This window comes from Chiloscyllium punctatum, chromosome 19 (genome assembly GCF_047496795.1).
Source record: "Chiloscyllium punctatum isolate Juve2018m chromosome 19, sChiPun1.3, whole genome shotgun sequence".
NCBI classification, from domain to species: Eukaryota; Metazoa; Chordata; class Chondrichthyes; order Orectolobiformes; family Hemiscylliidae; genus Chiloscyllium; species Chiloscyllium punctatum.
In genome coordinates this window covers 89,941,618-89,958,163 of record NC_092757.1, presented here as the reverse complement: position 1 = coordinate 89,958,163, position 16,546 = coordinate 89,941,618, and the positions used below count along the sequence as shown (strand labels likewise).

Sequence of the window (16,546 nt, the reverse complement as noted above, 5' to 3'; positions counted from 1 at the left end):
GAGAAGTAAATGGACAACTGAAGAATGCAGTTTTATATCCATCTTTGTAGTGCTGTTGAAATATAAGTAACAGTCGAACTCTCGAGTCAGCTTTTGATCTGTTCAAAAACCACAGGACTGCAAGACCTTCTCAGGTGCAAATGTCATGGAGTCTAAAACCCTAATGTGCCAAGTTTGAAAGAAGTGTTTAGGTGACCGACGTATTTTTAGGCACTTCAGTACTTTAGTTTTTTAGTGCTTTATAAAACATTTGTACGCAGTCTGAAACCATCTATAATACAATAACTATCATACTTTTTATTAACTACTTTGATGTAGTCTAGATGGACTTTCACAAAGCTTTTGATAAGGTCTGCATGAGAGACACAAAGCAAAGATAAGAGCCCTTGGAATCCAAGAAAATTAGGATAATTGGATTCAAAATTATCTGAGTGGCAGGAAGCAGAAATAATGTTTGAGAGGTGTTTTTGTGACTGGAATCCTGAGTCCAGTGGAGTTCCACAGGGCTCAGTGCAGGACTCCTGCTGTTGTAGTACATATAAATGATTCAGATATTTACTGGGTTGATCAGTAAATTCACAGATAATCCAAAATTGATGGTTTGGTAAATAGTGAGGAGGATAACTTTACATTCCAGGAGGGTATGGACAGGCTAGTCAGTGGCATATGGAATGCAATCCGAATAAATTCGAGGTGATGCACTTGGGCAGGACAAACAAGGCAAGGGAATGCATGATGAACACTCGGATGCTGGGAAAGACCAAAGATCAGAAGGACCTGGCTCTTCTTGTACTGTATATAGGTTGCTTAAGATATAGGAAAGATAGATAAGGTGGTTAAGAAGGCATATGGGATACTTGTTTGAGCCATACAGTTTAACAGCAGTAAGGTTATGCTGGAACTGTACAAAATGTTGGTTAGATCACAGCTACAGTAATGTGTGAAGTTCTGGAAACCACATTACAGGAGGGATGTTATTGCATTAAAGAGGGTGCAGAGGAGATGTACCAGGATGTTACCTAGGCTGGGAAGTTTTAGTTATGAAGAGATACAGGATAGACTGGAGTTGTTTTCCTTGGAGCAAGAGAGACTGGGATGATACATGATTGAGATGTATAAAATTATGAGGGGCATAGATAGGGTAGACAGGAAGCAACTTTTCCTCTTAATGTGAGAAACATAGAATCCACACCGTGTGGAAATAGGCCATTTGGCCCAACAAGTCGACACCGACTCTGCGAAGAGTAACCCACCCAGACCCATTCCTCTACCCTATTATTCTACATTTACCCCGGATTAATACACTAAACCTACACATTCCTGGACACTATGGGAAATTTAACATGGCCAATTCACCTAACCTGCACATCTTTGGATTGTAGGAGGAAATCTGAGCACCTGGAGGAAACCAACGCAGACATGGGCAGAATATGCAAACTTCACACAGACAGTCACTCGAGGCTGGAATCGAGTCCAGCTCCCTGGATCTGTGAGGTAGCAGTGCTAAGCACTGAGTCACCGTGCCGCTCTAAGACTAGGGGAGGGCATAGCTTTAAGATAAGAGGCAGGAGGTTCGGAAGGAACGTGAGGAAAATCTTTTTTATCCAGAGGGTGGTGGGAATCTGGAACTCACTGCCTGTAACATTGGTAGAAGCAGAATAAGAAGCATTTAGATATACATTTGTGCTGCCAAGGCATGCAAGGCCTTGGGCCAAGTGCTAGAAAATGGGATTTGAATAGTTAGGTGATTGAATTTTTGCCAGTCAAAAACAATGGCCCAAACAGCCTTTTTCTGTGCTTAGACCTCTGTGACTCTATGACAACCTCTGTGCAGCACCTCCAGGGAGAAAGGAGGCATTAATTACAATGTAATAGGTTCTCCATGACAGGTGTAAACATTGGAATTTATAATGCACATTTAAGAATAAGAAGGCCAGATTACATCAACAGGCTCGGTTCAACTATTGCTTCAGCCTCTAACCCCACTAAAGCGAATATTTCATCTCATTTTGTGCATCAGAAATGATAGGAAATAAACAAGTTAAAAATGAAAAATAAATGCTATGCCAACCAGTTAAAAATTAAAAATAAATGCAATGCAGAGTGCTTTGGTAGGGACAATATAGCTCATAGCTGCACAGCAGATCTCTCTGTTAGTTATGAACTACAGTTGGCACATAATAATTTAATTCCAATTTTTCTTTCCTTATTGTGGGAAACTCCTAGATGCTACCTGGAGGTTTCCCCAGTAGAAAAGCAACTCAAATGTCCTTACCAATGGTTGGTACTAGCTCACCTCTGCACTGCTTGAATCTTTATTCGTTTGTATTTTACATTGAATACCCAGCAAGCATTTAGTCACATTATCATAGGGAAAGCAAGACAAAGTGTGAAGCCCTTTGTATTTTGATCAAAGCCTTGCTACTCTTATTAAATAACCAATTTACCTGTAAAATGGAAAATGTAGCACTGGTTAATCCCCATTTATGAAAAACAGTTAGCATTTCCTTCCCGTTCCAGACCCTGCAGGATGTTTCATATTCCTTCTCCACCAGATTCCCAGAACATTCCTTTAGCCAGCTACAAATACGAAATTTACATAATTAGCTATCAATAGCTTTTCATGAAGTAGAATCTAAGTAGACATTTTATAAATCCTAAACTGAAACAATTTTCACCTAACCAGAAAGAAAATAGTGCCAGCTGACTAAAGCGTAATGTCAGAATCAGATGCTAATAACGCAAAAAACCAAAGCAATACTTACATAAAACAGTGTTAAGAGAAACTGTGGGAGAAATATTCCTCGCCCCTAAACATGAGCAATTGTGAGTCAATTGGCAAGATGCAGAAACTGGAAAAATAAAACTCTCAATTTCAAAGAAAATAGAAGTCAGATTCTGTACCAGACTTTCATTGGAGAGATGAGAGTCTAGCGAGAGGCCTGTTTGCATGTCATAACTGCAACTTACTGAGACGCAGTTTTGTATTCTCCCATGGACTGGATAGAAACTGAACAGTGACAATTCCCAACATTAAAGTCAGAGCAGTTCCTGGCAATACCAACTTGCCACTTGCTCCTCCAGGCCTCTATCTTGGACGGTGGTTTCCAGCATTTCAGATCACATTCCATGGTAGCAACAGTTGCAACACTCAGCCCCATCCATGCAAGTTAGCACCAGACATGCAGCAGCCTCACCATATCACTATGGCATATCTCCATCCCATTCAGAATACAGCTCTCTACTTCAAAGTTGGAGTCTGCTGCAGTCTGGAGCATGCATCATCTTTCATTGTAATTTTACTACCAGGTCACCTTGTGCAGAGGGACAAGCACCAACCTCATGGGTTGGATAGAAGTGCATCTAAGACTCCTCACTCAGCACTCATTTCTTTTTTTCAATTTGAATGCTCAGAGCATCTTGGACTTGCCTTGCCTTTGTGTGATTTGCCACCTGTTTCAGAATTTAAATATTCATAGTACCCTCTGCAACACATTGCTGAGCACAGACACAAATCCAGTCATGGTTGAAATCAGGGATCAGCCAGGGGGATGAACGTGTTGCTGAGGTGCTACATCAATGTCAAATTTACCCCTTGTGCCAGCAGCTTATGTGGCAAAAACAGTTCATGTGCTTCAACTAATTGACTAGGCCTGGAAATCAACAGGGATCAGTCCTTAGTGGATCAGTCCATGTATACTGTCATAGTCAGCATCCAATCTCAGTACAGGAATTTGGACATCGTCCTTCAGCCAACTGGGGTGGTCAGGATCATGGGTTCTGTATCAATACATTTTGAGGAGTGGGTCATGGTGAGGCTTACAGGTCCAGTGCAACCAGTCCTGGGATTCACAGCTAGTCAGTCGGGGAGCTGCACATACATTAGTCATGGGTCTGGCCTCTTATTAGGTGGGGTTGTCTGCCCAAACCTCACAGGGGGTTGGGCCACGGTTAGTCCTGGGGTCAGCCCAATAAATGTCAAGATTTATCATATGCCACTATTGTACAAGGGATGTTGAGCAAACCAATTCCAGGGACTAAAAGCAACATGCAGAGGGACAATAATTGTGAAGGGTAGGCATATCAACATATAAGGATGGGAGATGAGGTTACTGCAGGGGGAAGGGATTTAATCATCAGTCACAATCACCTTTCCTTTGTTGGGGTTGGGGAGGGGCATTGGTGAAGCTATGGTCTAACATGACGGTTGGAATAGCTAGGTGTAGGGCCAGGACCCTGGGGTAATGTTGGGTGATTGGGACATAAAAGAAAGAATTAGATGGGAACATGTGGAAAATCAGTACTGACATGGTCAACAGGGAATGCAAGGAAGAAAGAAATATGGATGTTCAGAGAGGAGGCTTTGATTACCAGGTGGAATCTGTGACTCACACCTGTGTTGCCATCCATCCTCAGGCAAATCATAAACGCACAATGAAATGGAAAATGACTGCAACAACTTCCAAAGTATATGAAGGACCTTATCCCCGCCCTCCACCTGAACTCACAGGCTCTACTTGAGAGGAATGTGAGGTTCTTCAACGTTCAACTGAATTAATCAAGTATGTACACAGTACAAATTAAAGTCATCTGTAATCATTGTACCTAGCATATGAAATGTATGCAGTGTCCAACTGTGCAGGATACGAAACAAAAATAAAATAAAGAGCTGCAGATGCCAGAAATCAGAAACAAAAAAAGAAACTGCTGGAAAAACTCAGCAGGTGTTGGAATCCACGGACAGAAAGCAGAGTTAACATTTCAGGTCTAGCGACCCTTCAGAACACTCTTTTGGGGCACTAGATCTGAAATGTTAACTCTGCTTTCTCTCCATAGATGCTCCTGGATCTGTTAAGTTTTTCCAGCAATTTGTTTTTATTTGTGCAGGATACTAATCCTGGTTGCAAGAAAACTTGACCATGTCGCTAGTGGCATCATGATCTATAATCCACAATCAGCAATTTATTTTTCTTTTTGAAGAGAAAGATAGTAATAAACATAAACCAGTAAATCCTCTGTATCCAGGAAATGACGAGTTGTGAATTTGCCGATATGCGCCAAAAATAAATAACTACAAAAGATAACATCTGCGCATAAAACTTGCGTATCCATGATTTTTAACAAGTTTGCACTCTCAAATTTCATCATTTGTTGGGGTTCTCAGGAATGGAACCCTCAAGGATAAGGAGAAATGATTTTAGGTGCATCTGTCAGCACAGTATTGTAGAACACATATCTTAAAGCTTAAGAATATTACAATTCTTAAGAATAGTAGATACAAATGAAATAATCACCAAAAGTTGCACAAGTTATCAATTGCTACAGTTAACAGTGATAGGAATGCAATCATCTGATCCATAGGATGAGACTGCAGAACCTTGTAATCACTGCAACATAGGCTGTTTTAAACAATATATAGACAATGGATTTTGTGGCAACAGTTCTATTCAATTTTTGCTTCAAGAAAGATTATAAACAATTCTAATGTCCCAGGTACATAAACTTTACTTTATACTCTATACTGATAGCTTACCGACCATAGCTTTCTCAATGCAGTTTTATCAAGCAACAGCAGTTAAATAAAATTGGCATAATTAATAAATAAATGCAGACTTGTTTCTTACTTAGTAAAACTATAGCAGACTGTACGCAGTGCGTCATGATCATTTCTCCTGATATTTTGGTTGACCATGCAATCCAGTTCTTCTCGAGCAAATAAAAGCTGTTTCTCTGTGACACTAAAACTAGATGACTCCCGTGCACAGTCTTCAATATTATGTGCTTCATCAAAGATAACAATTTGATCTTTCAAATTGATCTTCATCTATCAGGAAAGCAAAAAAACAAATTCACAAAAAAGCAATAATGGTGCTCTAGTACAATATGCAGATTAGTATGGTCCATGAGGAATATAAAATTGTTTGATAATTATTTTACAAAAACACTTACACTCTCCCTTATTTGTGGGTCCATTAGATAATTGTACGGACAGAATACAATGTCTGCCTCTTGCATCAACTCACGAGATACAAAGTATGGACATGAACGAAGCTTCTTTCCAAGGCTCACCAATTCTTCAATGTCCCAAGCCATATGCATACCATGAATCCATTGTAAAGTTTTCTGTTCACTCATTTTATGGACACCATGATAGTAACGACATGATTTCCCCTAATTGGAAAATAAATACAAAATTCTAATTTTCAGAGCTGAATGAAAATATTATGGACAGTAAAGAATAAAAAGATGCAACACTTCAACATGAACTAGTTCTCTCATTAAAAATGAGATGGAGTCAGCTAAATTGAAAATTAAACACAGAAAATAAGCAACATGTGCAGCCAATCATTTAAAAGGACATTAGATAAGACCCATTTATTTTAAAAAATTCTACAGCTCTTACTTTACTGGCAGGTTTTCTTCATGGTGCTTTAATTGAGGATTAGAATTTTAAAATGCTGTAGAAAAACATGTTGTTGGGACAGACAGAAAAGCTAATTTACAGAACACCAATCTTTATATTTTTCTGATTTTAAAGGACCTGCAAAATCAGCTAACCTGCCTGATACTGACTGACTTTGCATGACTGCTTTAAACATTTGCTTCTATTATGGAGCAACATGCTGTTCATAAAGACACAGGCATATCTCTCCTGGTCTTGAAACCAACTAGAAGTGGATCCAAAGTAGTGATAAAGCATGTGAGCCACAACTTGTACACAGTCAACAGAAGACAGTCTACCTCAGAGTTAGTTGGTATGGCTTAAAGAAACTCAGGGGTAGAGATGTATGGGAAGCTAACAGGATGAAAGTAAACAAGAAGATATAAGTGTTGGGAATGTGAACGGATGGCTAAAGTCAAAACAATATACACAGCATGGTTATTGCAGTTGGCTGTGAAGACTTAAATTGATGGATGTCAGACATAACGGCAAGTTTCTATTTTGATTTCCAATCAAATTTATCAATGTTGGCCACCTGGTTTAGAATGGAAAACTCATTAATTTAGGGGTCACTCTGCTATTCTCCTTATTCATATAACTAGGCACCCTTGTTAATACAGAACTTCAGAGCTTGAATTATGCATCGGAAAAATTAGTCTTTATTTTGTTAAAACATTTCACCATTAAGTACTATGTTTATTAATAATGTTAGTACTGTGTCCAGTTAGATCAGATTTTAACTAATGGAAAGTTAGCTGCAAGTAACAGGAACTGTCAGAGAAAGAAACCGATGTACCTTCCAAATACGTGGCTTCGGTCCCAGACTGCGCTGCAGCTTTTCATTTAGATTATGCTAAAGTCAGTAAACTTAAACTATAACCATCTACTTAAGCAGGCAGACAGGGCTTTGGTTTAACTTATCCCTCAAAATTCAGTATCTCATTCAATAAAATACATTGTGTCAGTTCTGTACTGTAATATGAACCAAGATTACATGCTCAGGCATTGAAGTGGGGTTTTGGAGTAGAGTGGTGCTGGAAAAGCACAGCAGTTCAGACAGCATCGGAGGAGTAGTAAAATCGACGTTTTGGGTAAAACCCTTCATCAGGAATAAGTGGGGTTTGTTCTCTTTATTCTCAGAGGCTAGGTTTCTACAACCATGTCAATGATAAATTTCCTTGAAGAGTTGAAAAGTATAAAATTAGTTTTCATACACCTAGAATACTCCTACTGAAAAATAATGCTAAAAGCTTCAGAAATCATATTAATACCTTTCGAGATTTTAATTTACTCAAAAGAGATCAAGAATTAACACAGAGAGTTGAATTTTTGTCAAAAATCAGCTAAGTGTCAACATAAGGAAGTTTCATGAGGGTTTCTCTCCACTGCCTGGAAAACTCTGATTAGGCACTAATGATTTATGAATAAATCTGTGCAGACTCCTGGCAGGAATCTCTCTAGATATCTTTATCCTCTCTTTACTACGACGCGAAGTTCCCATCTGCTTCAAGAAGACCACTATAATCCTGGTGCCAAACAAAAATTAGGTAAAGTGACTTAATGACTAGCCCCCAGTGGCTTTAACATCCATCATTATGAAGTGCTTCAAGAGGTTAGTAATGGCACACATCAACGCCAGCCTCCAAGGTTGTCTTGATCTGTTAGAATTTGCTGACTGTTACAGTAGGTCCACAGCAGATGCCATCTCCCTGGCCCAACACTCATCCCTGGAATATCTGGATAAGGACACCCATGTCAGACTCCTATTTATTGATTTTAGCTCTGCCTTCAACACCATAATTCCAAAAAAAAACTCATCTCCAAGCTCCAAGACCTAAGACTCTATTCCCAATTTTATAGCTGGATTCTCGACTTCCTGACCCACAGACTACATCAATAAGGAAAGACAACAACACCTCCTCCACAATTATCCTTAACATAGGTGCTCCACAAGGCTGTATACTCAGCCCCTTACTATACTCTCACACTCACAACTATCTCACCAAATTCAGCTTGAACTCCATTTACAAATTTGCTGATGACACCACCGTAATAAATTGGATCTCAATCAACAACGAGACAGAGTACAGGAAGGAGATAGTGACATGGTGCAAAGACAACAATTTCACCCTCTATGTCAGCAAAACGAAGGAGCAGGTCATCGACTTCAGGAAGTGGAGTTGAGGACATGCCCTTGCCTGTATCAATGGTGCTGAGGTGGAGGCAGTTGAGACTTTCAAGTTCCTAGGAGTAAATGTCACTAACGATTTATCCTGGCCCATCCATGTCAACACTACAGTCAAGAAAGCACATCAATACCTCTATTTCCTCAGAAGGCGAAGCAAATTCATCATATCCACAATAATTCTTAACAATTTTTATGGATCTACCACAAAAAACATCATATTTGGATACATCACAGCTTGGTATGGTAACTACTCTGCCCAAGACCACAAGAAGTTACAGAGAGTTGCGAACGGAGGCCAATCCATCATGCATATTAGCCGTCCTGCCTTTGACCCCATCTACACTTCCCACTACCTCAGGAAAGCAGCCAGCATAATCAAAGATCCTTCTCACCTTGGTAATATTGCCTTCCACCCTCTTCCATCCAACAGAAGATACAAAAGTTTGAAAACACCTATCAACAGATTGAAGAATAGCTTCTTCCCTGCTATTGCCAGACTTACAAACAGACTCTCATGTATTAGAGTTGATCTTTCCCTGCACCTTCTCTAGCTGTAACACTATATTCTGCATTCTATTCTTTTACCCCGATGTATTATATAAGGTATGATTTGTCTTCATAGCATGCAAAACAATACTTTTCACTGTATCTCAGTACATGTAACAATAATAAATCAAATCAATTTTTCCTCTGTGCAAATGTCTGCTTCCTGTTTTCTTATTTGTTAAATCGCCTATGTTTCTGGCAGATAATCAATCTGTAGGTAGACAGTTTTCTTATTCACTGAAATGAAATCAGTGAGTTAAATCTTCTGAGTTAAAAGCTTGCATGGGCAGAAAAACAAAAGTTGGCATGACCTCACCGATGTAACTGCACATATACTAATGGATCATGCAGATGACACCATATTTGTAAGTGGGAACAGACACTCCATTATTTTAACAGAATGAATGAAGGTAAAACAATCAAGGAAGAGGATGATAGAATGAGAAAAGGCAGAACTTTTTTTATCCAGTGCCAGTATCGAGTACTCACCCTTTGAACAGATGAAGGACACAATATAGACAAATGTAGTGTTTAACTCCCTCTAGTGACATGGAGTAAAATCATTCCTAATTTCAGGATGCCACTGTCCTTTCAAGAAAGGTATAAAGTGTTTTCACAGGAATTTCAAAACTCCATTGTACAAGAGAGGAAGGTAACATTTTAATATACATTTTTTTCACTTTATGGTTTTAAAATCAAATAATAAAAACAAAAATATATGCCTCCAGAAGGATGCCCTCTGATCAAATATGTAAAGATCTATAAAAATGTACGTTAAACTTGCAATCTTGACATTGCTCTTGCTTTCATCAAAGTGTGCCTTCATCATATGAATTAACAAATAATTCAATAATCTCACAACTCTGTGTCAATTGCAAGATGTTAAGCAGAATGTTGCTGTACCACAATCCGAGGTGGGGAGGGTGGGAAGCAGATTTTTAAAGAAAATAACCTCTAAATTCATAGGTTGGTAATAGCTATTAATTTGACTAGTTACCATAGGTTATTTCCAGATTGAAGATAAATAGGGGAAATATTTTCAGGCTCAAACTAAAAGATCAGTATGAAATTTTTAAAACTCAAATTAAGAACCAAATCATTAAGATTGAAATGCGAGGGAGATGATGTGTTGTAACTGCATGATGTGAGAGCTGGTGGACCCCATTGTGGTTCATAGTGACCACATTTGTAGCAAGTGTAGGTTGCTTGAGGAACTCCAGCACAGAGTTAATAAGCTGGAGTCTGAACTTCAAAACTGTGACACATCAGAGAGGGGGGGGGGGGAGTGTTACTTGGATGTGGTGCTTCAGGATGCAGTCACAGCCCTTAGATTAACCATATCAAGTTTGGTCAGTGAGGGTGTGACTATGAGTGAGGCAAGTAGAAGGATCCAGGAGATAATGCTGAAGGAGCCTCAGCCCTTGCATTTGTCCAATAGGTTTGAGATTTTTGCTTTCAGTGTGGCTGAGTGCAGGGTTTAAACTAAATAGGGTGAGGTGGGGGTTTAAATTACATGGAAAGTTATGGGAAGAGTTGGGGGGGAGGGTTAGCCTCAGCAGAGGTTGAGGTTTCCAGAACAAGTAATATGACAGAGAGAAAGGGTCAGGAATCTAACTTTTAGGCACTGAAGATAAGGGGACAATCTTGAGAAGTTGGGGGGGGGGGGGGGGGGATGCAGGCAGTCAATAAAGGGCTGAGGGTATTGTACTTAAATGCATGGAGTATACTAAAGAAGGTAAATTAGTTCATAGCGCAGAATGAAATTGGCAGGTATGATGCTGCAGTTATCACAGTTGTGGCTGCAAGAGAATTGGGGCTGTGACCTAAATATCCAAAGATGCCCATCCTATCAAAAGGACAGGCTATTGGGCAGGGTTAACTTGTTAGTAAGAAATAAAATCAATAGCATAATTGATACAGAATCAGAAGGTTAGAATCTGTGTGGATAGAGTTGTGTACGTGCCTCCTAACAGTTGTCAGGATGCAGGAAAGAAAATAAATCAGGAAATAGAAAAGGCCTGTAAGAAAGGTACTATTGCAATAGTCATGGGAATGTCAGTATCCAGGTGGACTGGAAAAAATCAGGTTTGCAGTGGATCTCAATAAAAGGAATTCGTGGAATGTTTACAAAATGTTTTGTTTTGGAGCAGCTTGTGGTAGAGCCCACTAGGGAACATGCAATTCTAGGTTTAGTGATCTGTAATAAGCCATCCTTGATTAGAGAGCTGAAGGTGAGGGAACTCTTTGGGGGCACTGATCATAATATGACAGAATTCACTCGGCAGTTTGAAGGGGAAGATTGAATCCGATGTAACAGAATTACAATTAAGTATAGGTAACTACAAAGACATGAGGAAGGAGCTGGCCAGAGTTGATTGGACAGGAAACCTAGCAGAGAAGATGGTGGAGCAGCAATAGCAGGAAGTTCTGGGGGTAATTCAGGAGGACAGCAGAAATTCATCCATAGAAAGAAGAAACAGCTAAGGGGAGAATGAGGCAACCATGGCTGACAAGAGAAGTCAGAGACTGCGTAAAAGCAAAAGAAAAAGCATACAATGTGGTGAATATTAGTGGGAAGCCAGAAGATTGGGAAGACTTTAAAAACCAGAGGATAACTAAAAAAAGTGATAAGCAGGGAGAAAAATGAAATTTGAGAGTAAGCTAGCTAGTAACATATAAAAGAAGACTGCAAGAGTTTATTTAGGTATCAATAAAAAATGAGGCTGAAGAAGTATTAATGGGGGAAACAAAGAACTGGTGGAGAAACTGAATAGGTTCTTTGTGTTAGTTTTCACAGTGGAACACACCAGCAACATATCTGAACTTCAAGAGAGTTGAGAGGCAGAGATGAGCATCGTGGCTATCATTAACAAGAAGATGATGGAGAAGTTGAAAAGTCTGTAGGCAGATAAATCACCCGGACCAGATAGGCTATCTAAAGAATACAAAGAGCGGAGATGTATTACTGAAGCTGTACAAGGCTCTGGTCAGACCTCATTTTGGGTGCAGTATCTAAAGAAAGATGTGCAGGCATTGAGGGGCTCCAGAGGAGGTTTACCAGAATGACCTTGAAAATGAAGAGCTTGTCACATGAGGAGCGGTTGAAGATGCTGGCTCTGTGGAATCATAGAGGCATATAGGATGGAAAACAAACCCAGGTCCAACTTGTCCAAGATGACCAGATATCCTAAATTAATCTATTCCCATTTGCCAGCACCCGACCCATATTGCTCTAAACTCTTCCTATCCATACACCCATCCAGATGCCTTTTAAATTTTGTACAGACACACATTCCTTTATCCAAAGTCCCAAATCCGAAAAGCTGTGAAATTTTATTCATGGAGTGTGGAACGTCATTTTGGCACGCAAACAGGTGACCCAATTCCACACCCACTTGAACCATATCACTCAGATGTGACATGTGTGGCGTGGCTCAGCACTAACATGCATCAATTCTGTCTCAGCACTCGTACTATTCACACGTGTTTCTGCTGTTAGATAACTTTAAAAATTTCATTGTAAAAATGTCATTTATTCTGAAATCTGAAAAATTCAGAATTCTGAAAAACAACTGGCCCCAAGGATTTTGGAAAAACGATTGTACCAGCCTCCATCACTTCCTCATTCCATATGCACACCATCCTTGGCATGAAAAATTTGCCCCTTAGGTCCCTTTTAAATCTTTTCCCTCTCACTTATGCCCTCTAGTGCTGGACTCCCCCAACCCAGGGAAAAGACCCTGTCTATTTATCCTAACCTTGCCCCTCATGATTTTATAAACCTCTATAAGGTCAACCCTCAGCCTCCAATGCTCCAGGGAAAACAGTCCCAGCCTATTCAGTCTCTCCCTTTTGCTCAAACCCTCCAAACTTGGCAACATCCTTATAAATCTTTTCTGAACACTTCCACTTGATGGATGAGGGGCATTTCATTGAAATTTACAGGATATTGAGTGACCTATATAGAGTGGATATGGAGAAGATCTTTCCACTACTGGGACCCAGGGGCACAGGCTCAGAGTGAAGGGACAATTCTTTAGAACTGAAATGAGAAATTTCTTCAGCCAGAAGGTGGTGACTCTGCTGCAGAGGGCTGTGGAGGCCAAGTCATTAAATGTATTTAAGACAGAGATAGATAGGTTCTTAATTAGTGAGGGGATCAAGGGTTATTGCAAGAAGTTGGGAGAATAGTGTTGAGAAACATATCAGCCATGATCAAATGGTGGAGTAGACTCGATGGGCTGATTGGTCCAATTCTGTTGCTATACCTTGTGGTCTTATGGTCTCCTGCATCAACATTGACAGAAACATGGGAAAAATAATTTCAATATTCTTTTCAAACATAAATGGTGCTTAGCCACTGGAGGACAAGGAAATGAGGTTAGATTCAGGAGTGTTGAAGTGAGCTTATTTTTTCCAGACATTACAGAAACCTGCTGCCGGTGTTCGGTAAATGTATGTTTAGTTCTTGAAAACATAGTTCAATTGCATTGATGAGACTTAGAAATATATTTTTTAAATTAATTCACGCAATAAAAACTTCACTGGCTAAGCCAGCATTTATTGTTAGAGTCAACCACATTGCTGTGGGTCTGAAGTCATATGTAGGCCGAGTCAGGTAAGGACAACAGTTTCCTTCTATAAAGGACATTAGTGAACTAGATGGGTTTTCCCGACAATCAACAATGGATTTATTGTCAATATTAGACCCTTCATTCCAGATATTTTATTGAATTCAAACTCCACCATCTACTGTGGCGGGATTTGAACCAAGTCCCCAGAACATTATCTGGGTTTCTGGATTAACAGTCCAGCGATAATGCAGTTTTATGACAAACTTAATTCAAGTCTATTGAGATGACTGTAGATGTTATAAAACCAACACTCAATTCAGTTAACTGAACCTATGGTGAGAAATAACAGTTTCCCTATTTCCATAGCATTAATAGCACAAAGTGCTCAGAGGACATTAGCTAGTGAGTTTTGAGAAGATGTGTAGCTCAGGTTGAGGTTCTGGATGTAGATTTGCTCACTGAGCTGGAAGGTTTGTTTTCAGACATTTCGTCACCATACTAGGTATCATCATCAGTGAGCCCCTGGATGAAACACTGTTGTTATGACCAGTTTTTATTTATGTGTTTAGCTTTTCTTGGGTTGGTGGTGTCATTTCCTCTGATGATATCAGTTCCTGTGGTGATGTAATTTCCTGTTATTTTTCTCAGGGGGTGATAAATGGGATCCAAGTCGATGAGAAAAAGAACAGGAAATTACTAAGTTGCAATCCGGTGGTTCAGATGGATGTAAAAGATCTGCGGACATTATTTAATGAAACAAGTGGGTATACAGATAAGTATAGATGGATTTAATTGAACGAGCAAAAGAATTTTCCTGATGGAAGGATTTCCGATTACTTTGGTAGAAAGATAGAAAAGCAAAAAGGTGATCCCGATTTTCTGAGGAATGGCAATCTCACACAGATTGCCACTCTCTTCTTTAAATGTTTACGCCTGTCGAAGAAAATTGCCCAATAGAGACCACACAAACCTGATCACGTGAAACTGATATGCTGTTTATTAGTAGTGATATCGCTGGAAGAGAAATTGATTAGGCTGATACAAAACTGACAGTCTATACAGGTGAATCAGAATTTCTCTTCCTCGAGCTGAGGAAGAAGCCAGTTTTTATAATAATCCTCTACAAATGAGGCTAATTAGAAATGGGGAAAATACAATATATCAGGAAATGGAGTAATCTAGTTACAATGATGCGAATTGGAAAAATATCCTAATTCTCTACGCAAAGCAACATCCTGACAGTATCAATGGGTTCGGAGCTTCCATTCCTCTTCACAGGTAGGTGCTAATGTGTCCTCTGAAGTGGTGGGTGCATCCATTGTCCTGTCCTGGGAGTCGTGCTCTTGCTGGTGCCTCTCTGTCTGACTTGTGTGGCTTTGGTTATGCCAGGTTGTAAATATGCCCTCTGGGCCATGGGATAGATGTGATGCTCTGTCATTGTTAGTGAGAGCTTGAAGTATATTCCCTTGTCTGCGAGTGCTGTCTAGTTTCACTTGTCAGCCTGCTTGGACCCCGCTGAAGCATTCTGGGTGTTTTGGTACAGCTTGGCCAATTTTGCTTTTGTGGGCCTATTGTGGATTGGCAGGGTGGCAGATCTTTTCCCACAACGCCACAAAAAGAACTCTGCATTTCTGACAGGAGCTTCTGATTGGGACTCTTTCAGAAATGCAGAACCATATTGCCATTCGGACAGTTCTCTTGTGGTAAAAACAATGACTGCAGATGCTGAAAATCAAATACTGGATTAGAGGTGCTGGAAGAGCACAGCAGTTCAGGCAGCATCCAACGAGCAGCGAAATCAACGTTTCGGGCAAAAGCCCTTCATCAGGCTGCTCGTTGGATGCTGCCTGAACTGCTGTGCTCTTCCAGCACCACTAATCCAGTTCTCTTGTGGTGCAGAACTGCCAGTGAAAAGAAATCCTTTCAGAGCAGTTAGCAGCCATAATGTGAAAGTTAAAAGTCCTGAATCACAGACAGCCACTTTGATAACTGCAGCCAAAAGTTAAGTACATAAGGTAAACATGAGGTTAAGGTCCAGGACTGTCAGGTACTGGGGTCAGTTGGGGAGGTGGGGAGGTGATGCGGGTTAATGAACTCTAACCCATTGAATTTTCCTGTGTATCTTTGTGTATTTTGGAAGCAAATTCAACCACACTCCCATATACTTTGAGTCTGGTTCTGTCTCCATGTCTTCCCCAGAGAAGATGCCAAAAGATTCAAAACATAATGCTAACACTGAAAATGTCTAGCTATCTTGATAGCCTGAACAAAGTGGGGTTCCTTACTCCAGAAAAAAAAAAGACGGAGTAATAAAACGTTTAAAATTATGAGGAGATTTGATAGATGTCAAATGTTTCCACTTGTGCAATCCAAAACAACATCTCGTAAATTTAAGAGACTCATAAATCTAACGGAAATTCAGAAGAAATCTTATTACCCAGAGTGTGATGAGAATGGAGTATTTGCTACCACAAGTAATTGAGGTCACAAGCATAGATGCATTTATTGGAATGCTAGATAAATACATAAAGGACAAAGGAATAGAAGGATAGGGTGGGATGAATTATTCTGAGAAGGCTCAGGAGGAGTATAAATACAAGTACAGATCAATTGAGCTGAATGATCTGTTAAAATGCTGTAAATTCTAAGTAATGCTTCTGTTTCCAATTTTCATAATGGACCCTTAAATCTTCAAGACAGCATGGTATGTTAGCACAATGGCATATTACGACAGTGAAAACAGAATAATTTTCTCCTCTTTTTCCATTCACCCCAATGAAGCTTTCACCAATGGGT

General features: G+C 39.8%; 1 protein-coding gene across 3 annotated transcripts in view; it reads right to left on the bottom strand.

The window, feature by feature from the left end:
- The window catches only part of brip1 (BRCA1 interacting helicase 1), a 229,580-nt gene that overhangs the window by 152,515 nt on the left and 60,519 nt on the right, over positions 1–16,546 (bottom strand). For all 3 annotated transcript variants that reach the window (XM_072590032.1, XM_072590033.1, XM_072590034.1), the window contains exons 8-10: positions 5,950–6,171; positions 5,625–5,824; positions 2,448–2,580 (exon numbers count right to left, since the gene is read on the bottom strand). In XM_072590032.1, coding sequence (XP_072446133.1) covers positions 2,448–2,580; positions 5,625–5,824; positions 5,950–6,171 — 555 coding nt within the window. The remainder of the gene's footprint in view (positions 1–2,447; positions 2,581–5,624; positions 5,825–5,949; positions 6,172–16,546) is intronic.